General features: G+C 41.8%; 2 protein-coding genes across 2 annotated transcripts; both read right to left on the reverse strand.

Annotated features, from left to right (window-relative positions):
- Window positions 1–500: 500 nt before the first annotated feature.
- Window positions 501–5463, reverse strand: ccna1 (cyclin A1; the record flags this gene model as incomplete). Its single annotated transcript, XM_080435080.1, has 9 exons — window positions 501–552; window positions 1322–1455; window positions 1994–2107; window positions 2626–2830; window positions 3508–3734; window positions 4155–4264; window positions 4351–4443; window positions 4701–4812; window positions 5296–5463. 9 exons carry the CDS (start codon window positions 5461–5463, stop codon window positions 501–503), a joined length of 1215 nt encoding a protein of 404 aa, XP_080291206.1.
- Window positions 5464–19915: 14452 nt separating this feature from the next.
- Window positions 19916–20329, reverse strand: sertm1 (serine rich and transmembrane domain containing 1; the record flags this gene model as incomplete). The annotated part of the gene is made up of 1 exon (XM_080435081.1): window positions 19916–20329. One exon carries the CDS (start codon window positions 20327–20329, stop codon window positions 19916–19918), a length of 414 nt encoding a protein of 137 aa, XP_080291207.1.
- Between the last annotated feature and the right edge of the window lie 2910 nt (window positions 20330–23239).

The raw sequence follows: 23239 nt of genomic DNA on the forward strand, positions 1-23239 counted from the left end.
ATAGTTTTGTTTGTTTTATTATGTACCGACATGTTACAAAACATACATATGCAGTCAATGATTGATTCTAGGGAATAAAACAAAATTAGATTCTAGGGAAACCTCAGAACCAACCAGACTTATAAAAATTAGATTTAAAAGTACCCACTCTTTAAAAGACAAACATGTGGGCCATTAGTGCATGTGGGCAGAGTAAAAAGATTACTGAGGTTCGTAATAAACAAGTACTGTTGTGAAGTGTCAGTCGTCAAATTTAAGAGCATATAAAATTCATAAAACACACATCTGCTAAGAGTACAAATTGTACACCTCTAGTCACTAAAATGACATATGTAAACGCATCTGCTATAAGTGTACACATCTATCGCTAAAATACAAAAACATTCAAATAGTGGAAACGATAGTCCGCATAGTCAAGGAGACAAGTCATGTTCCCATTCAGTAAAAAAAAAGAACACTTCTAGCATAAGGAGGTCCGAGGGGGTCCGAGGGGGGGGCGTTCATGGCATGTGGATGACAGCAGGTGCACTCATCTGTGAGACATAGTCATACCTGTAGAGAAAAGAATAGCCTTGAGTGGAGGAAACTATTCTGACACACAGCCAAGCAGAGAACAGACTCATTACAGTGGAGAGGGTGATTCTGAAGCAACGATCAGACCATGGATGATTCAAGATTTTTCAAAAATAGCAGATATACAGTGCGGCACGAAGTGGCATGCTGTGCGCTTGTAGATCTGCCATTTTTGAATAGCCAACGCAAAAATGCTTTCCCGGTTTTAACGAGTTAAGGCAGTTCAGCTGCATACTAAGATCAATAATGGAAGCCTTGGAAAGATCCAGTCTGGTGAGCTGGCCTTTAGAGTGGAAAAGCTGCATGCCACTAAAGTTTTACTTTGTTCAGTAAATCTGCAGAGGTTGGAGGTGGTCTCCTTAGTCTTCCATTGAGAAATTGCAACCCTAGTGTTGTTGGGTAGGACACCTAAGGTTGACCGTTTGAATACTTTGTCAGAAATGTAAACTGCACAGAAAGACATTTAGGCTAAAACTAAAAGTCCCGGGGACTTGTTTCCATTGTGGTCCCATGTTAAAGTTATTTGAAGCAGATGGCGCTAGATGTGCCGCCATCTTAATAGTATTTCGGACATCGTTGCAATTACCTCTCCATTGGGAGAGAGATATTGCACTTATGGATGCATAAGTTGTTCAAATTAACCATACTGCATTTTACATTCATGCAGCAAACAGTTTTCAAAGAGCAGGCATTAGCTCGTTTCAAATTGGTATGCACAGTGTACTGTTGGAATGAAAGCATCACTTACTTTGAACTGTTGTACTTTCCCCTGATCGACCGCTGAGGGAGCTTCTTTGCAGTTCTGTAAAGTTTGTGGAGCTCTTCTAGGCAGGGTGCCAACTCAGCCAAGGTGTAACCGGTGAAGGATTCCAATGAGACGGGCTAAAAAAAGAAAGAAAAGTACCATCATTCATGTACCCTGTGTGCATCACTCACTTTCAACCTGGGGACTCCATTTTGAGCATGTCGAAAATGTTCAGAAGTGTAAAAGTACTGTGTATATAGGCTGTGATCAGTCATTAAAGCTTGCAGATTTTATTTTATAGATTTTATCTATTTAATTAGGACTTAAGGGGGCCTCTACATCAGGGTCAGGACCCATTTTTATCCCTTTTTGGTTCCTACAAAAAGGAGTCACAAGATTTCCAAAAGTGTTTTTAAAAAAGAATCGAAATAAAACTCATAAATACCGGTAAAAACAAACTTAGTGAAAATAGCAGGTCTAAAAGCTCACAACGAGTGAGAGCCCGTGGCTCTTTTTTCACTACTGTATTTTGGGTCAAGGGGAGAAGTCAAATGTATCTTTTGGGCCTCAAGCTAAAATGCTAAGGCACCACTGCTCCACACGACCCCACTGTAACAGGGCCATGATGTACTACTTGCACCATGTGAACCCAAAGAGCTTTGAAGAGATACATACCCATAGACACGTGTTGACGGTGTAGTTGGCCAGGCAGTAGGCTGCAGCCGCCACTACAGATGGGACATACTGGATGAAGGGCTCCACTTCCAACAGGCTCAGGTCCGACACATACTGCAAGGTCAACAGCAAGCGGCAAAAGGTCACATGTAGGCACGTCACAAGCATGACATTTTACTTAACGATTGTTGGAAATTATTGCAATAAAATTACGTTTTGGCATGGGAATTTTTTTACAAAAATAAAATAGCATTTGTTTCACTTTTAAGCTCAGTGTAAATTTTGATTTCTTTGGCTATTCAAAAATAGCAGATATACAAGCTCAGTGCGGCAACGAGTGCCACGTTACGAGCTTGTAGATCGGCAATTTTTTTAAAACATTTTGTGAAAATCTTTTGAAACATTTTTAACTCAAATCTTTGCTTCTGGGGTCCCTGGAACAAGATATTTTGAGATGGGGTCCGTGGCCAAATGCATACAATTTTGGGTGGTCCTTGACATGAAAACGTTTGCGCAGAGCACCACTGATATAGCAACAATAGTTTTTCAGAAAACTGTCAGGATCTAGAAGACATTTGTAGAATCTGTCTCAGGCCTAAATGTGTTAAATCCATGTGAATGGCTTTGCTTACCAGGGCCAGGCTCTCCGTCTGGGAGCAGACAGACTGAACGGTCATGTACTGCTTCAGGAAGTATTGGACGGTGGGCGTGGACAACTGGAAGGCCAACACCTTGATGAAGATGATCTCGATCTTCAGCAGTCGTGCCCTGCTGTAAGTGTCGTCTGTGATGTACACAAACTCTTTCAGCTCAGGTGGGTAGATCTCCTCATATTTCCTAGAGAGATAATTACATTTTTAACAGCAGCCTCTTCCCATCAAAGTGATGTTTTAAAAAAAAAACACAATACAGCTAAATTTGATATCTTCTGTCCATTAGCAAGGAATTGTTGCCTGCATGTTCCAGACAAATATGACTGTTCAGGACAAGTTAATGCCCCACTTCAATGTAAAACAGTAAAATTGATTATCTACAATGCATTGTAATTCGTGGGCTTGTAGATCTGCCATTTTTGGTGAAGAGATTTAGTGTAGAAGGAAAGAAGCGGTCCTAGTACAGAGCCACTCTGGTCCAGTTTACAAAGTCTAGAGCAAGGGTCTTCAACGTTTTTCCAGGTGTTGCAGGGTAAACTTTTCATATAGATGGCTTCATATTATCAGTGTTGTGTAAATTAATTACATCTAACCTCCTAAACAGTCAATACTTAACGTGACCGTTGGATCCTTTACCCCTATACCAAACCTCTCAGCCGATCTACAAGCTCACAACGGCTCGCACTGCGTGGCGTTGCAAGCTTGGCCATTTTCAGCTATAAGTTCTCCTCGGAATAGGGATGCTAGGGTTCAAGTGGTTAATGTTGTCACACAATGATTTGGCGCCCCCCCCTGTAGTAACTCTGAGGACCCCCTGTTGAAGACCGCTAGAGGTTTTTAAGTGGTTAAAATGACACTTACGCAGCAATCATTAGGGCAGCTGTGCCGACTAGCTGCAGCTCGCTTCGCTTCACACTCTTGGTGAGGGAGAGGAAGCGGTCCAGGTAGCAGATGGCCAGATGCAGGGTCTCGTCACACAGCTTGTACTCCACGCTGACCTCCACCAGCCAGTCCACCAGAACCATCCGCATGTTGCTGGTGAGCTCTGGATGATGCTGCATGTAGCCTACCTTCGGCCTGCACTTCAGCTGGAAGAAAAGACAAAGCAGTCGCATGGATTAACGCAAAATAAACGGACACAAAAAAAAAGTGCGTCTTAATGTGCGATTTGTGAAAGGAGCCCTCCCCCGCCCCACACTAGTGCCATTTCCCAAACACAAAATGATGACATTTTAGTAATATTGTTCTACATACTGCCAACCAGGTGAAGAAATCACAGCTTGAGGCGTTAACCTTTTCTTTTATGAAATTTCCAAGACCATTTCCAACAGTTTTATAAAAGATGCTTCAGAAGATATTTCTAGTTTGACCACTTTAACTGCTCTGCCTCTCCTTCTCAACTTTAATCAATGCAGTTTCCAGACTTGCCACAGTAGAGAGTCTGGGATATTAAACAAGATCATGGACAAAAAATAAAAATAAAGTGAGAAGCTGGTTCAGTTGTGTACTTCTCTCTGCCGCAAATAGTGGTGAATCTCCTCTGTGTACTCGGACGCACAAAACACATTGTGTGAATGCAGGGAGTCATCTGGTTGGGAAGTCATAGACTCATCTGCATCTACAAGTTAAGAGCAATTATTAACCAGATGAAGAGCATTAAAAAGTTTTAAAAAGTATGCTTCAATTCAAGGTTGACAGTCTCACTTGTGCTCAGATCGAGGAAGAGTCTGAAATCGTTGTGTTGCTGCATAGCTTCATCTTCACATGGAGTCGCACTGGCCTCCATGTCATCAAAAACTGGAAGACAAATTTAGTTATTAGATAAATCAAGTTGAGCATGATAACCAAGCAATGCTAAGCTGGCAGGACCGCAGTCCAAAGAAATGCCTCCCGGTTGTTCAGAGGCTGCAACAGTAATGTTAAGCTATCGGCCTGGAGATTCCTTTACCAGCTTCCACTTTATCTTTAACTCTCATTGCTTGTAGATTTTAATTAGTATTTTGCTGCCATGTGCATGTATAACAGTGGCTACATAGAAAGGTGCAATAGCCTACCCCGATCATCAGTTTGAACATCACGGGCAGAGCTGGAGATCTGGTTAGTCAAAGTCAGGAAGGTGGACGTGGAGCCGTCTGAGCAGGAGCCATGATCAGGAAGCCGCCCTCCCTTTATAGAAACAGACTGTTAGTTAAAAAGGACAACATTAACCGAATAATCAGTGGTGTACAGTAACTAAGCACATTTACTCAAAACACACTTGAGGAATTTATACTTTACTGGAGTATTTCCCATTTTCAGAGGCAAATGTTGTACTTTTACTCTACTACAATTATTTGACAGCTTTAGTGACTTTGCAGATTTAGATCATCACAAAACATCCCAGTACCTCTTCAACCATATATAGGCCATTTGATCACAACGCTTCGCATTGTGAGCTTGTAGATCTGCCATTTTCAAAGAGTTTTATACATTTATGAACTTGTGAAATGGGACAGTCTGCACAATGAGTACTTTTGGTAAGTAAAGTAAACTTTTACCTAGTAAAAGTATTTCTACACGCAGCATTGATACTTTTACTGAAGTAAAAATGTTTAGTACTTTTTACACCACTGTGAATAATGCACTTCTCTTGATGGCTCCCTTTCTCACCTCACTGACACATCTGCTGTGCTGCGTGTTCTCAGCCAAGACGCCAAGCACTGTCCTTTGTTGGGCTTTCTGCACCTGAAGGGTTGCGTCATGTTTGTTGGAGACGAGAGAATTCTCTTTGTAGGAGTGGAGGCCAAGCCGGACATTAGGCCTGATGGAGTTCATCATCCTCAAGTAGTATTACCTGGAGAAATGAACAGTAAGCAATTAGTTACACATGCCTTGCCTACTTTTCCTTTACAAATCAGAGATCCAGGCTGTCATGATGAGGTCTGAAAGATGTTGACTAATCCAGTGGTTCTCAATTGATATGCATTTGGCCACGGACCCACCCCTAATTATTTTGGACAAAATAGCCAATTTTACATTGAGGTGCCCAGATATCCCTAGTGCCCACCCATCCTGTGACCAATGCTTCAACCACCCTTTCCATGTTGCTGGCTGACAATCTATCTACAAGGCAAACATACATTTACTGAAGTACTGCACAATTGAGGTATTTTTTACTTTGAGTATTTCCAATTCTAGTAGTACTTTCACTCTACTACATCTCAGAGGCAAATATTATGCTTTTACTAGACTACAATTGAAAACTTTAGTTAGGCTACTCAGTAGATTTTGATTATCATTACAAATTAACCACTTCAACCCATTTAAAAAATAAGCAGATCTACAAGCACGCTTGTAGATTCATACATTTGAAAACTTTTGAAATGGGACATTTTGCATAATGATGAGTACTTTTACTTGTAATGAGAGAACTTGTAAGGAGAGAATTTCTACATTGAATGAATACATTTAACAGTTTACAAAAAAAGTATAGTGGTGCGAATTTATACAAGGTGCTAAAAGGATAACATTAACACAATAAAAAGCCCTATTAATTAAAGGGCTCATATTCATTGCAGCCCTGTGTGTGTTCAGTGTAGCTCTGGCCCATAGCGTTAGGAGCCGTTGCCCGCCCCGCACACCACCGGTAGCACAGGCTGCGCAGCCTCTAGTTAGTATGTAGTAAAACAAATATACACTTTTGCAACTCACCAAAACAAAGACCGTTTTAAGATGCTGAAAGCCTACTTTCCTTAGTGGGAACACTCAGAGTCCCCCACCTCACGTCTAAAATACTTAGACAGAAAAATACTATTTCACCGGAAGGGGATTTTTTTTTTTTTAGTTACTCCACTGCGCTCCCTACAGATCTGATCAATGGAATCTTTCCATTGAGCAGATCTGTAGGGAGCGCAGTGGAGAAACAACAAAAAAGTTGAAATAGTCCCTCTTCTGTCCAAGTGTATTTTAGACGTGAGGTGTCATGGCTGAGTGTTCCCACTAAGGAAAGCAGGCTTTCAACATCTTAAATCGTTGTTTTTTTTAAATTAGTGAGTAGCGAAAGAATATCATTTTACTACAGACGAGAGGCTGCGCTACCGGTGGGTGTTCGGTGCGGGCAACGGCTCGAAAGTAACATAGCGTTAAGGAGAACTCCTTCTAACGCTATGGACCAGAGCTATATTCAGTGCGAAAAAAACATGCAAAAACGACCGTTTTAAATTAAAATGATTCAAACTCACCGAACAGAAGATCAGATCCTGCAACAACAAGTTGATGCGGTTCCTCGTCCCACGCTTCGTTAATGATACCCCGTTTAAAGTTTAAATGAACGTTAACGTGCCCAAAATAACGTTCTTTTCAACTCATCAGTTTTACAATGTAACGTTGCGCGTTGGAGCCGTTGGAATTGGAACCTCGTCCCGATCTCGATCTGATGATAACCTCGGTCTGTGCGGTGACTGATCTAGTGACACAGTTTAAAGCTCCTCCTGATCAGACAGACTGCATGTGTTCACTGATCAGCTGTTAGCCCTGCCCTGTCCTTATAAGCTGTTCACTGATCAGCTGTTTGCTCTGCCTCTCCTTCTCAGCCGTTCACTGATCACTTTGAAATTACCGCACCTGTGGCGCACTGTCCAACCGCAGGCTGTATTACATAGACCTGTCTGTAAGAGACTCTGTGATTGGACTATTGAGACCTCATTGTAACGTTCACACACTTGTTGCCAATTTAGCACTTTGTTGCCAGATTATTATTATTTTTACCAGTGGTGGAAAAAGTAGCCTACTTAATTTACTAAATGTATCAATACTGTCATGTATAGAAACACTCTGTTACAAGTAAAAGTCCAGTAAAAATCTAATACAACATTTCTTGAGTAAAAGTATAAAAAAAATAGAAAGTACTCATTATGCAGAATGTTCCATTTCACAAGTTTTCAAATGTATAAAATGTATACAAATCTTTTGAAAATAGCAGATCTACAAGCTCACAATGCGTCGCATCGCATCACGAGGCATTGTGAGCTTGTAGATCTGCTATTTTCAAATGGCCGAAATGTAAATAGGGCCAGTAAAGTAAAAAATAACTCAAAATTGTACTTAATTACAGTACTTAGTAAATGTACTTAGTTAGTAAATGTACTTAGTTACTTTACACCAGCTGGACCTTATTGTAATGTATGTTCACTCTAGTTGCCAAATTCGCACTTTGTTGCTATATTTAACAACTTGTTGCAACTTATTTTCAAGCACATAATTGTGGCAAGTCAAACAATTTTTTTATATCAATTTGGCAAACTTTGGAAGATTGTCTTAAAAAAAAAAAAATCATCATTTCTCTAAATGACACAAAAAAGTAACTTAATCACAACACAATGTGCATTATAATTTGACACGCTTTAGGGACATATCTATTTGAGTTATGTCATTATATATTTAATGAATAGTTTGGTGATATTAGGATATTATGTAATGACATCATCACGCAATGACGTCTCAAAGCAAAACAACCTGCCCCCCCCCAGCTGCTTGCTGATTGGTGCAATCTGTGGACCTCTTGAGGAAGTGAACAGTGAGCTGCAGAGATTACAGGACAGGTAAAACATAAACAAATAATCAAGCTCACAACTCTTACAATATGTGACACCTTGTGAGCTTGTAGATCAGATAGATTTTTGAAATAATGGTGCAGATAATTGTTTGATATTATTTACATATCTAGACAAAAAAAATATTAAATGAAGGTATATTTCAGACTCAGTATATTTTCAGTTTACCACGAGATATTATGAGATGTCACACTGTGGTTGTGGCGGGGTACCAGGGGGTCCCCAGTGAAATTAGTTAACATAGCGTCGCAATCATTTTAACCACTCAGCTTTGGCTATTCAAAAATAGAAGATCTACATGCTCAAGCTTGTAGATCTGCTACTTTTGAAAAATCGTGAAAATGTGTGCAAATCTTTGAATATATATATATATAGAGAGATATTTTTAAAGGGGTCAATTTAGGGGTCCTTGGCATGAAAAAGGTTGAAAACCACTCTTGTATGATGTATTACTAGGTTAATGACAGCACTGAAGATAGATAGTTTCTCTTGTGTTGTTGATATTGTTTGATTGATGTGGTTGTTGTAGTTGTTTTGTTATGTTGTGGTTCTCCTGAATATGTATTGTATCATTGTCTTTAGCATTGGTTCTCAAACTTCCTTCCTTGGGGGGGGGGGGTCCAGGGGGTTCAGGGGGTCCCCAGCAAAATTTGTGAGCGTAGCTTCACAATCATTTTAACCACTTTATCCATTTATATGTTGGCTATTCATAAATAGCAGATGTAAATACAAGCTCACAGTGACAAGCTTTTACATCTACTATTATTGAAAATGTTTTATTTTTTTACATAAATATTCTCTTCTGGGGGTCCCTGGCAACAAAACCTTTTCAGATGGGGGAACCACTGTCCTAAATAATTTCAATCATCAATGTCAGTGGTGGAAAAAGTACTTAAAATGGTAAATGGTGCATTTATATAGCGCTTTTATCCAAAGCGCTTTACATATATTGTGCATTACATTCACCCATTCACACACACATTCATACACCGATGGCGGAGGAAACCATGCAAGGCACCAACCTGCTCATCGGGAGCAATTAAGGGTTCAGCGTCTTGCTCAAGGACACTTCGACACTGAGAAATGTTTGTAATTTTCTCCCCTCAGTGTCGAAGTGTCCTGGAGCAAGACGCTGAACCCCTAATTGAAAAGACACTGGGGGAGCTTGCTTCCCAGCCCCGGGATCAACCTTGCGGTTTCCAGTTCACTCTACCCGGCCACTCTACCCCTGAGCCGCTGCCGCCCCCACTTACATTTCTTAAAGGTTTAATGACATTCACTTTTACACCACATTCAAAGTCTTTGTCCTGGTCCTTCAAAAGTGTACAAAAAGTTCTAAGTGAAAAATCCATTCCAGTGATCCATGGCAGGTGTTTTTCTCTCACATTTCTAAAGCCTTTTCAACTGCAATGAAAAAAGAAATCTTTGCCTGCGGGTGTCGCTGGTGAGGGATTTTGCCTGTCAATCATCGCCTCTGCTCCGCCCCCCCCAAAGGAAAGGATAGGGGAGGGGAGGGGCGAGGAGGAGAGTGGGCGGGATTAATCGACTGTGACCTCACTGTCGAAGGGCCAAGCTCAGATTACTTTTCAGCCTAATTATTCAGAAAACCCCAGACCACAGAAAATCCACTGAATGTTCTAAGTTCAGTTTTTTTGGGTGTAATTGAGGTCATAAAACCCCAAATAAAACATTGAAAATAAAAAAAGTGAAAATGAATGTCATGATACCTTTAAAAAAGTATCAATACTGCAATGTAGAAATACTCTGTTACAAGTTAAAGTCCGGAATTTAAAATTTACTTGAGTAAAAGTACAGAAGTATTGGCATCAAAATGTACTTAAAAAGTACCAAAAGTAGAAAGCACTGATCATGCAGAATGTCCCATTTCACAAGTTTTCAAATGTATAAAATATATAAAAATCTTTTGAAAATAGCCGATCTACATGCGACACATTGTGAGCTTGTAGATCGGCTATTTTCAAATGGCCAAAATGTATATACGGCTGAAGTGGTTAATGTATGTTTTGTAATAATAATCAAAATCTACTAAGTAACTAGTAACTAAAGTTTCCAAATAATTCTAGTGGAGTAAAAGTACAATATTTGCCTCTGAGATGTAGTGGAGTAGAAGTAAAATTACTGAAAATTGGAAATACTCCAGTAAAGTAAGAATACCTCAAAATTGTACTTAAGTAACAGTACTTGAGTAAATGCACTTAGTTACTTCACACCACTGCATAATGTCCCTAATGTCTCCACTCCAACAGAGAGATGCTCTGGTTTCCACCAAACATGACGCATTCCCTGCAGCAGGTGCAGAAAGACAAACAAAAGACGGTGCTTTGACGTCTTTGGTTGAAAACAAGCAGCACAGCAGATGATGCGTTTAATCAGGTGAGTGAGAAAAGGTTTCATGTGGTTCTCACATTGGGGTTCCGGGGACCCCCATTGGTCATTGAGGGGGTTCCAATTAAAATGTGTTAATATAGCATCAAAATCAATTCAATCACTTTAAACCAATGAATGTACATGGGCGATTTGAAAATAGCAAATATACAAGCTCACAATGTGTCAAATCGCGACGAGTTGTGTAGCTTGTAGATCTGCTATTTTCTTTTCTGTTTTTGAAAAAAAGCTAGCTAATGTTGTCCCTTTTCAACTAACAGTCTGTTTCTATAAATAAATGGGAGGGTGGCTTCCTGGACATACTGGATGGCTCGTGCTCAGGCAACTCCCATTCCATCTTGCTGACCTGTCTGACCTCCAGCTCTGGCTGTACGTGATGTTTACATTGATGATGATCAAAGCATTGCCAAGGTGAGACACTTGTATTGTTTTCCCACTCCCAGTGCTGGCCAGCAGAGCCGCACTGTGAATGTTGTTGCTGACATGCAAATAACGAGGATAAGTACATTTAAATGACTTGTCCTCATCCATCTCTCTCTTTCTCTGTATATCAAACAAGAACATAAATAATTAGACAATGAGGGTATATCCCATTTTTCCCATGTAGCAGTCTCAGGTGTTTAAAGTGGGATGATCTGTTCTGTGATTAGATTTACTGCAGAGCACGTATAGGGATTAGAGTGGTATCTAATTGGAAATCAAGACTTTGGGATGACTCTGTCAATTGTTTCTGGAAAAGCACATTTTCAGAAAAACAAACCTAATCAGATACACCAGCATTTGGCCTACTGGAATGCTTAACCCATTAAAACCGGGAACGCATCAAGTGTCATTTTAGCCATATATGTAGCAACATACGTTTTTCAGAAAACTCTATTTGGAACAATGGTTTAGAACAGTTGTTGCACACATTTTCTCTTCTGGGGGTCCCTGGCACAAAACATTTTCAGATGGGGGGAGGGTCCGTGGCCAAATACATTTAATTGTGGGGGTCCTTGGCACGAAAAACTTAGAGAACTACTGATTTATAGAAGGCATTTTGTAGAATCAGCGTCTTAATGTATTAATTTATACACCGTTGTATGTTGAAGTATAAATCAGGCTTAACTTCCCGGGCTAATGTTGTGATGGTGGCATGCATCCCAAAACAATCTCTGTTCAAACAGAATCAGCTCTCTCTGTTCAGCCAGATAATCTCAACTCCTGATGATCCTGCTCCCTGTCACAAATCTTCCCATGGGCACGAGCTCGATCCTCACGCTCAGTCTCCTGCTGGTACTGTAAATAACAACAGCATTTCTTTTCTCTGCTCAAAGAGTAGTTCACCATAGTCAGACACATTTGATTACCAGCTCAGTGACCTTGTGGTTAGAGTGTCCGTCTGCCCTGAGATTGGGAGTTCGGTAGTCCTGTCACAATTGTTACATAATTTGACATAATCACAATTATTTTGCATAATTGTCATAATCGTTTCTATGTTGAAAAATGGTAATATTTTTTCAAACATTGAAAAAAAAGTGGAAATAGCAGATCTACAAGCTCACAACGTGTCACATTGTGAGCTTGTAGATCGTCTATTTCCACTATTAATGTTTTTCTTTACGTTATTAAATATGTAAGTCTTTTCTTTGTATATATTTAGGTCATTTGTCATATCTGCACCTGTGCAACTTCAAATCCTAAAAGCCAAACAGAAATGTAATTTGTATTAATATACTCCAACGTTCAATGACAGAAACACAATTAAATTGTTAATCGCAATTAGTTCAATGACAATTAATCGTCAGGTAAAATTTGTGACAGCCCTAGAAGTCGGGGTTTGTGATCACCGGTCATACCAAAGACTATAAAAATGGGACCAAATGCCTCCCTGCTTTAGCCTGATTATCAGACTGAAGCTGCGTGGAGTTTCAGTCTGAAATTGGCTGCACTGTAGTCGATTACTTGGGGGAGGGGATTAGCATTTCCCTAAACCAATCACAAGAGATCCAAGGATCCGCCTACGTGTGACGTCACAGGCTAGTGTCGCACAGCTTGAGAACGCCCCGTGGCGCTGATTGGCTTGTCGTTAGACCCACCCCCACCTCCGACTCTGATTTGACAGGTATTTCTTCTACCGTGAAAAGCCATAGGCTCACATTATGACACCAGACCAAGAGCAGCCCCACTCAGAGAGTGGGCGGGGTCTATGGTCTGGAACCAGGCACTCAGCATCAAGGGTTGGATTGGAGGGTAAGCAAGCCCCCAGAACCCAGTGGTTGCATTGAAGCGAAATGGACATGCTGGCCATTCGTAGGTACTGCAGCTTAAACGGACGGGGCCACTGCACAATGTACGAGTGAAAACGGTTTCGACCAATGGGATCGACTCACGAGCTTGCGCACAAGCTTGCGCACGGGGCCGCGCACCTCTGTGACGTAAAACGCGTCACTTCTGTGACGCAGAACGTATCACAGTGGCCCCAAATAGGCTACGCCCATCACACTTTCCAACCCGGAAGAAGGGGTGAATTTGCTTCATGCGCTGGGTGAGCAACTCAATGCAAGTGGATGGGAGGGGATTTTGGGTGCCCTCTCTATTATTTTTAACTCTATGAGGGTAAGTCCCTGCGACATACTAGAGTCATGTCCAGGGGGTATACTTGTACATCAAGCTGCCTCACACTACAGAAACAGGAGCTTCTGTCCCTATGGGCCACATGGCTCGGCAGCTCGGCAAGGCTTACTTCTACTATTGTCAGACAAAGGAAAACTTGACCTTCATGCCACCTAGTGATGGAAAAAAGGGACCTCTTAGGGCTGGCATAAACGTCAAGGTGTTCTAACTGGGTCTGCATAGCCTCCTTAGGACCCTGCTTAGCTATTAGGCCAGGAACAAACAGGAACAAATGATTATTTGTGAGTGTCTCTCACCCTGGGACACTCACAAATAATCATTTGTTACCAGGCAGGCAGTGGTCTGTTCGTGGAAGTTCCCCTACAGTATACTGTGTCTAATTAACTGCTACTTCAGCAGCACCATAACTGATAACCAACTAGACACCTAATAGTACAGCCAGCCAAGACAACCACACATAAGTCTATGAATAATACACTTCCTCGAAGAAAAAGTAAAAAGATAAAGTTAAAGGACGACTTCACCGATTTTCAACCTATCTTCATATAATTGGTCCTCACTAATACTCATGATAAAATGGTACCATTTTTTTCTACTTGGTCTGTGTCTCATAGGAGGTCTGTGGACAATCCAGAAACCCGTCTACCAGTGACATCATCGTTAGGCATGATTTTTATTATCTTCTTTTATTGCATTGCAACTTTCCAGGAATAGAAAGCCTGCAGTTTCTATTAGCTTGGATTCCCCATTGATGATGTCACTGGTAGACGGGACTCTGAACTGTCTACAGCCCTCCTCTGAGACACAGACCGAGTAGATTTTTTTTTTACCATTTTATCATGAGTATTAGTGAGGACCAATTATATGAAGATACTGTAGGTTGAAAATCGGTGAAGTCGTCCTTTAAGTTAGACCATTTAGACCTGAGGCCGATTCTAAAAACACCTTCTTAATTCTAACAGTTTTCTGAAAAACTCATATTATATATCGTCAAAAACTGTTACTGTTCAGGATTCAAATAAAAAAATAGCAAAAGTAGCAGATCTACGATCACAAAACGCGTCGCTTTGCTACTTTTGATGCTTTTGTGTGACCGTATGACTTTACATGTAGCAAAATCTAAAATGACACAGATGCTTTCCCGGATTGAATAGGTTAAGTTTTGGAGTGATGGATTTTTGTCTGAGACAACAAAATAAAAATAAATAAATAAGAAAGCCTCAGTATTTTTGAGCAGAAGTAACAGTTGGCTGAAGCTGAGGGTGCAGAGATTGGAGCGTGCCGGGCTGGCGGCTGCCCTGCCGCGGGGCTCGGTCACGGTCGGGTCGCTATGGAGACTTTAGTCTGATGTAGAGTATAAGCTGACAGGCAGGGAGGAAGGGCAATCCGATACGCTGGTTGACCCATCAATCTTAAGGAGATATGCATCGCATGACCTGTCTGTAGCAGTGGAGAGAGAGTGCTGCATGCATGTCAGTAGTGCTGTCTGCATGCATGTCAGTAGTGCTGTCTGCATGTATGTCAGTAGTGGTGTAAAGTAACTAAGTACACTTACTCAAGTACTGTACTTAAGTACAATTTTACAGTACAATACTTTTACTTCTACTCCACTACATCTCAGAGGCAAATATTGTACTTTTACTCCACTACAACCATTTGAAAACTTTAGTTATTAGTTACTTTGTAGATTTGTATTATTATTATTACAAAACATGCATTACCCACTTCAGCCCTATAAACATTTCGGACATTTTAAAATAGCAGATCTACAAGCTCACAATGCGTCGCATTGTGAGCTTGTAGATCTGCTATTTTCAAAAGGTTTTTATACTTTTTATACATTTGAAAACGTGTGAAATTGGACATTCTGCCTAACAAGTACTTTCTACTTTAAGTACATTTTGATGCCAATACTTTTGTACTTTTACTAAAGTGAATTTTGATTACCGGACTTTTACTATTTCTACGTTGCAGTATTGATACTTTTACTTAAGTAAAACATGTGAGTTTTTTTTCCACCACTGTATGTCAGTACAGACTGTCAGGTTTGTCATCGCTAACACATTTATTTTCCCCTGGACAAAAGCGTACTCAAACATTGTATTCCTCAACATCCTCCCAGCATCTTTCCCCCTAGATTTAACCACTTAAACCCCATATGGGTAACCGGAATCCCTCAGGGCTCAATACTGTGTCTTTTCTGTTCTCCGTTATCGTGGGGAAAGCTTTCGCTGAAAATAGCCGATCAACAAGCTCACAATGCGACTCAGCGCGTTGAGTTGTGAGCTTGTCGATCGGCTATTTTCAGCGAAAGCTTTCCCCACAATACCGATGCTGGGGTCTATAGGTGGTTAAGACCAGAGCCATTCAAGGAGAGTTATGTGTCACCTCCGTCCACTTCTTCGGGCCAGGTCTTCTACATAGCCTTCTATTGGGGAATAGTGACAAAGCCTTAAACTGGAAGTTTACGGAATGCATTGGAGTCTATGGGCATTTGTAACTATTTCCAGTCTACATGAACCAAGTGACCAACGCTGTTTCTGCCCCTTCAGTGGCGGTACTCTCTAATATAAGGCTCTGGTTAAGACAGGTTATCCCTCTCTCTCGCTCTCTCTCTCGCTCCTACCCTCTCTCTCTCTCTCTCTCCTACCCTCTCTCTCTTTCTCTCCTACCCTCTCTCTCTCTCTCTCTCTGTGTGAACAAAAGAACTTGAGAAACGAATCGGTCGATTTTCACAAAATTGGTGGGAATGATTACTAGGCCCCCGAAGAAATTATTATTTTTTGTGACAAGAAAATGTCATGTTCTGGAACAATTGGTTGGAATAACGTGTTCTTTCCACGCTACGTCCTACTTGGGAAACTCCCCCCTGTCAGGTGACTAGAAGCGGCCTGCTCACTCCTCATGCAATCAAGGAAGCATGAGCTCAGTTCGTGGCTTTCCCTAGGCTGGCAGAGGGAGAGTAGCGCCCAGGAGTACAAGCTTATAGGCAATTGGCACTGGGTGAAAAATGGGTTACAAAATCGTGGGATAAAAATGTAAGAGCGAAAAAAAAAAGAAGAAGTGACATATTAATCAGCCTTATCTCAGATTGGAGAGATGCAGAACACGACAGGGGTTTGATTTTTACTGTAATACAATGATGTTGTATATGCTTGTCAGTGTATTTTACTGTTTTTTCTAAAAAGATAAAAGTGATGATTTCCACAGATGCTGAACTGAACAACTTGAGAAACCAGTGTGCACTTATGTACAAAGCATTGGTCTTTAATAATCAATCAATCAATCAATAATTGGGAGTTTCGATTCTACAGATGCACAGATTGCACACAGTAAGTGAATACTCTGTATAAAGCGTCACATGAATCAGATGGCAGAGTTCTGGTCATCTATTTCACAAAAAAACTAAAACAAAATATTATGATATAATCAATTGTTCAGTGTACTCCTGGGTTGGAGAAGTTCTGAGGACCCATTTTGTCTTATTTCATTAAGACTAATCTCAAAGTAGTTTGTTGTTCAGTGTTTGCTCAATGTCCTTGTCCAATGTCCACCCATCAATCAATCCCTCTTCACACTGGCAACGTCCATCTGCATGGGAAAGGCGTTAAAGTCACTTCAAATGATGTGTTGGTGGATGCTGTTGGCGCCGGCAGCGCTTGGGTTCGATCCCGGGCTCCCCCAGAGTTAGTGCCGAAGTGTCCTTGCGAGCAATAGGCTGAACCCCTAGTTGCTCCCGATGAGCAGGTTGGTGCCTTGCATGGTTTCCTCCGCCATCGGTGTGTGAATGTAATGCACAATCATTGTAAAGCGCCTTGGATAAAGGCGCTGCTGTATATTAATGCACCATTTACCATTTATATGCTGTGTTACGGTAAATAGTAAAAATGTTAAAAACTGCTGTCCTAAAATGTCAATGTCCTCACAGGTATAGTAATACAAACGTGTGTATGTGTGTGTGACTAAGAGAGAACATGTGAGAGAGAGCGTTTAAGTATGTGGTCACAGGTCATTATGTACTTGAGTGCAGCTGTGGGTGTGTGTCTTCTCTGTACATATAGCATACTGTACAGCATGTACTGAAAGTGCCCTCGCCCCACACACACACACACACACACACACAGTCAATGGACCCTTTTCACAGCGTGCATTTTGACACAGCTGACGGTAATGACATTAACTGTGTGCGTTGTTTCATTTAAGTGTTACAGTGTTGCATCCGGACAAGGAGGATGTAAATAGAGTGCATGGCGACAACGGAAGTCCAAAATGGGATGGTCACATGATTCACATAGTATATCGTCATTGTAGAGACCCGGAGGATATAGTTCCAGTTAGGCTAAATGTTAATATGATTCAGATGTGATAATAATCACATCTTTAGTTTTTTTCCGCCTTCGGTCAGTCTTTCAGGGGCAGGCAAGAAGTCACTTGGGCAGCTTTGCCTTTACGTTGGCTACGCGTCACGTAGCAGCACATAAATAAAACACACCCACACAAATAGTGGTATTACCTTCAGGAATCAGGTCAGCTTACCTGTCAAAATTAAATGACTGCTGTGAAAAGGGTCCATTGATCCATTAAGACCGGGAACGCATCATGTGTCATTTTAAGATTTCTTTGGCTATTCAAAATTAGCAGATCTACAAGCTCATTCGAGCTTGTAGATCTGCTATTGTTTTTTGAAGAATCTTGAAAATGTATTCTAAATCCTAACAGTTGTCTGAAAAAGTTATGTTACTATGATGTCAGTGGTTCTCAAACTTTTTCATGTGAAGGACCACCCAAAATTATATGTATTTGGCCACCGACCCCCATCAAAATATGTTGTTCCAGGGACCCCCCAGAAGCAAAGATTTGAGTTAAAAATCCAATATCCGATATACAAGTTTAAAAAAATATATGTATTCAAAGATTTGCACAAATGTTCAAGATTTTTGAACAGCCAAAGTATAAAATAATGGTCATAGCTCAAATCTAAAATGACACAAATGCGTTCCGGATTGAATGGGTTAAGGGTGAAATCATGTAAAAACACTTCAAGGCCCTATATCCAGATTGGAGTCGCATTGTTTTCATCCAGTCTTAACAGTAGCAAACCACATGGAATCCCATTTATCCAAATCAGATTAGAATCACATTCCTCAGCCTTCAGTTCAGACCAGACCGCATAAAACCAATCCGACTCCAATCTGGATTGAGAATCAGATTTAGGCTGGATTTGGGTCTGCCACAGTCTGAACAATGTATATACAGTATAATGGGTTCATACATTTTATTGTTTAATAAGGTGGTTCTCAAAGTGGGGTCCAGGGGTCCTTGAGGGGGTGTTCCAGGGGGTCCTCCCCCAGCCAGGTTAAATGATCGGTTACAGGTTCATTTGGTTCCATTCATATACACTCAGAGTTATGGGGGGGTCTATGGCCTAATAATGCATAGTAAACTGGAGGTCCTTGAAATAAAAAAAAATTTGATAATCACTGGTTTAATAAATAGTGGGGGTCCAGTCTGATACGTTGCCATGATGATGATGGGGCTCAAGATTCCATGGAGGCCCCTGTAACCTGCACGACCATTATCCAATATCCATGCGTGCATCTCTATTCTAGAACAGTGGTTCTCAAAAACAGCAGATATACAAGCTCACAGCGCCTCACTTCATGCCGCACTGCGAGCTTGTACATCTGCTAATTTTGAGAAATCGTGAAAGTGACTAAATCTTCTCTTCCGCGGGTCCCTGCTAATGGCAAAAAATCCTTTTTCCGATGGGGGGTCCGCGGCGGCCAAATACATATAATTTCGGGGGTCCTTTTGGAACGTCCATATCCAATATCCATGCGTCCCTATTCTAGAACATGGTGGTCTAGAACAGTGGTTCTCAAAAAATGCAGATATTCAAGCTCACAGCTGTAAGTGTAAGTTGAAAGTGACAAAATCTTCTCTTCCGGGGGGTCCCTGCTGGCACAAAAGCATTTTCCGATGGGGGGGGTCCGCGGCCAAATACATATCATTTTGGGGGTCCTTTTGGGTCCATATCCAATATCCTTGCGAGCATCTGTATTTTGCCTAGCTAGTAAACCAGACGAATCTGCCATTGCAAATAAATAAATAAATTGCCCCCAGCAGATTTGGTCTGGCACCGCTCAGTCAGGCTCAGTTGTGATTGGATTTCACTCCCTCCGAAGTAGTGAGGGACCAATCAGGGCCCAGTATGCAAATATGGGGCGGGTTTATCACCAGAGGCATTCTTTTTTATTCGCCCCTTGGAAATGCATGTTCCACACAGAGATTCCAGACTAATATCTATATTAGTCATGGCCAGGCTATATTGATCCGTGGGTCGGCGGTTCGAATCCCGGCTCCTCCTGTTCACATGTGGAAGTGTCCTTGGGCAAGACACTGAACCCTACATTGCCTCCAATGAGTCGGTCGGCGTTAGCTTGCCACCATTGGTGTGTGAATGTGGGAAAAGTGAGGACGCTGGCGTCGACTGTTCGCCGCTTCACCTCCCAATGTATGAATGAATGAACCATTGTAAAGCGCTAAAGTTTGAGTACTTAGAAAAGCGCCATAAAAATGCAATTCATTATTATTATTATTATTGTTATATTCTGCCCCCCCTCACCCCCTCACCCCCTCCACCCCCCCTCCCTCCCTCAGGTGGACAGTGCGGAGATGGAGGACCTCTGAGAGGAGATGCTGCAGATCTCCATGTTGGTGAAGGAGGAGCTGCCGCCCCCCTCGCTGACGGTGCTGCTGCAGTCCGGGACGGACGACGAGGACGTGATGATGTTCTTCAGCCGGTGGAGGGAGATGACCAGCAGCGTGAGCAGGAAGAGCAGCATGCCCAGGAAGACCCACACGTACACGTAGACGTTCCCCATGGTCAGCGGTCCCCTGCCCGGCCACGAGGCGGCGGCGGCGGCTTCGGCCGACGCGGACGCGGAGGAGGTCGGGGAGAAGCGGAGGAAGGTCCCATTGTTGTCCGCCACCGGAGGAGGAGAAGAAGAGATGACCGTTCCGTTGAGGAGGACGTCCGCCAGCGAGCTGTCCATCATCATCCCCGACATCTTGCTGCCCTGACTGGTGTTTCAGGTGATGGAGGCCTGGAGAGAGAAGGAACAGGTGAGGCAGACTGACATGCAGAGCTATATCAGCTTCACTGTTAGTGTTCAAAAGGTATTTGGTAATTAACCCATTAAGACCTGAGGCGATTCTTAAAAATGTTTTCAAAATCCTAACAGTTAAAAAAAAAGAAGTTTCAAGATTTTTCAAAAATAGCAGATCTACAAGCTCATAGCGCGGCACTCGGTGCCGCGCTATGAGCTTGTATATCTGCTATTTTTGAATAGCCAAAGAAATCTAAAGTGACACAGATGTGTTCCAGGCATGGGTTAACCACTTGAACCCGAGCGTTCCCTATTCTGGGCGGAACATTCGAACAGCCGATCTACAAGCTTGTAGATCTGCTATTTCTGACAAAGAGATTTGGTGTAGAAGGAAACAAGAGCAGACCAAGTACACAGCCAACTCGGGTCTAGGGGGTATAGAGGGTTTAAGTGGTTAATTCATTGTTCATTTAAGTACCAGAAAGACATTTCTGGCTTTGTGCTAGCCGTAGATTACGACTCTCGTAGATGTATTTTATCGATTCTGACATTTTCAATCTACGAACTTGTAGCGACCATCCCCCCATTTCCCCACTGTATTGTCAGCTCCAAAGCCTGTAGTTTTCCAAACATGTACAAATGCAAAATATAAGGTGCTTACCCGCGTGCCCCAAATGTTAACTCCATCTATGGCGTAGTAGTGCAATGTAATAATCCATATTTTTAGATAAATAAGTGTTTTAATCCCGTCTGTGGCCGATTCTGTCGGAAATTCCTAATGGGCAATAGTGACGAAGCACATCCGGAATTACACTAAATGTAAACAGGAATTAAACGAGGGGGGTAAAGACAGACAGGATTAAAACACTTATTTATTGGAGAAAAAAAAATACACAGTGGATGCTACACAGACAGCCCGCTTAGCCATAAAGCCTGTCTTGTTGTCAGCCGAGAAGGAAGATTTTGAAGACCCAGTGTTTATCATAAGGTCTCCTGTGTGTTTGGGAACACATCTGTTTCTCTGAGAGATGACAACGGAGAAAGACAAGTGGATAAGATGAAAGCAGTGTGCCATGCATTGTTAATTAGCAATCGGATATGCTGCTGGCAACACGTCCAACATTTGAAAGCGCACCACAACGCGACTGTGAATAATCACTGCTGAACAAGCAAAACTCATGACTGATGATGGCATACCTGCCAACGCTCCCAATTCTAGTGGGAGTCTCCCTCTTTTCTTTTTAACCCTTTCTCTTGCTCTGCTGCCGGTTTGTAATTTCTCCCGTTAATCTCCAGATTTAATGCAGCACAATCCATGTGCAAACAAGCATTTCTGATGTATCTCACTCGTCATTGCGCTCACACAAGCCCACTCTGCTCAGTTTTTGCTGCTGAAAAGTGAAAACGGACGACTCACTTCCCCCAGAAGAATAAATAAAGTGCACTTATACATTTCAGTCCACTTGGTGCGAGAGACAGTGAGACCTTCCCCTTTCTAACCCTTAATATATCCATACTAACTGCTAGACAGACAGACAGACAGACAGACAGACAGACAGACAGACAGACAGACAGACAGACACACCCGCACCCATGCTCTCTTTCTCTCTCTCTCTCTCTCTCTCTCTCTCTCTCTCTCTCTCTCTCTCTCTCTCTCTCTCTCTCTCTCTCTCTCTCTCTTTCTCTGTCTGTCTCTCTCTCACAGTGTTTGCAGACTTTGCACATATATTTTGTGAAATGTTATCCTTTTTTTGTACATTTTATGTTTTTTATTCAATTATTTTGTACTAATTAAAAGTAATTTATTCTAATAATCTGTAGTGCAGGGCAGAGTTGTTGAGGGCAAGGCCATACCCCCAGAATATCTCCCTCTTTTTCACATGCCTAATTTTGGCACTGTCAACATTAGGCTGTGAAAAAGATCACATAGCTGCCAACTTGGCAGCTATGTGCACATTTACAACGATTGTAATTGACCAAAGTGCTGTACAATTTGAAACAAAAACATCAACAAGAAAGTATGCAAGTGCAACAACAACAAAGTCACACGTCACATACATCAGTCATATCAAGACATAGACTTAAATGTGATTAAAAGCTAATGAAAAAAAAGTGTGTCTTGAGAAGGGATTTAAAAGAATAGAATTAGCACTTCTAATATGGAAGGGCGGGCTGTTCCAAAGCCTAGGAGCGGCAGGAGCAAAGGCGCGGTCACCCCTACTCCTCAGCCTGGTTTTGTTTTCCTCCAAGAGCAACTTGTTGGCAGACCTCAGTGCTCTGTGTGTGGTGTCAATGCTCCAAAAGTTCAGACAAGTATAAAGGGGCCAGCCCGTGCAAAGATTTATAAACAGAGAGCCAGTGCAGTGCAGCTAAGACTGGAGTTATGTGCTCACGCTTTTTTTGTGCCAGTAAGGAGGCGAACAGCCACGTTTTGCACCAGCTGCAGGCGCCTGAGTGAGGACTGGTCAATACCTGTGAATAGGGAGTTGCAATAATCCAATCTAGAAGATATACAAAGGAATGGATTTCCATCTCTAGCTGTTTAGGTAGGAGATCACTGGTTGAGAACCACTGCTCTAGGCCAGGGGTTCCCAAAGTTGGGGTCGCGACCCGGGAGACTGACGGTGGGGTCGCGATTATTTTTACCCAAATTATTTTGGGTAAAAAAAAAATATATATATATTTTATTATTATTTTTATTTTTATTCAACAGAATGGATGAAATACAACCTAAAAGGATTAAAAATAGTACATTTGACCATTTTAATACATTTCAAATGCGCACCGAACGTGCAAGTTTATGTGCATAAATTACCTCCAGGCTTAGGTGGGGTCGCGAGTCAATGGCCCCCTTATTTTGGGGTCGCGGGC

Source organism: Gymnoscopelus braueri (assembly GCF_963280865.1).
Source record: "Gymnoscopelus braueri genome assembly, chromosome: 8".
Lineage (NCBI taxonomy): Eukaryota > Metazoa > Chordata > Actinopteri > Myctophiformes > Myctophidae > Gymnoscopelus > Gymnoscopelus braueri.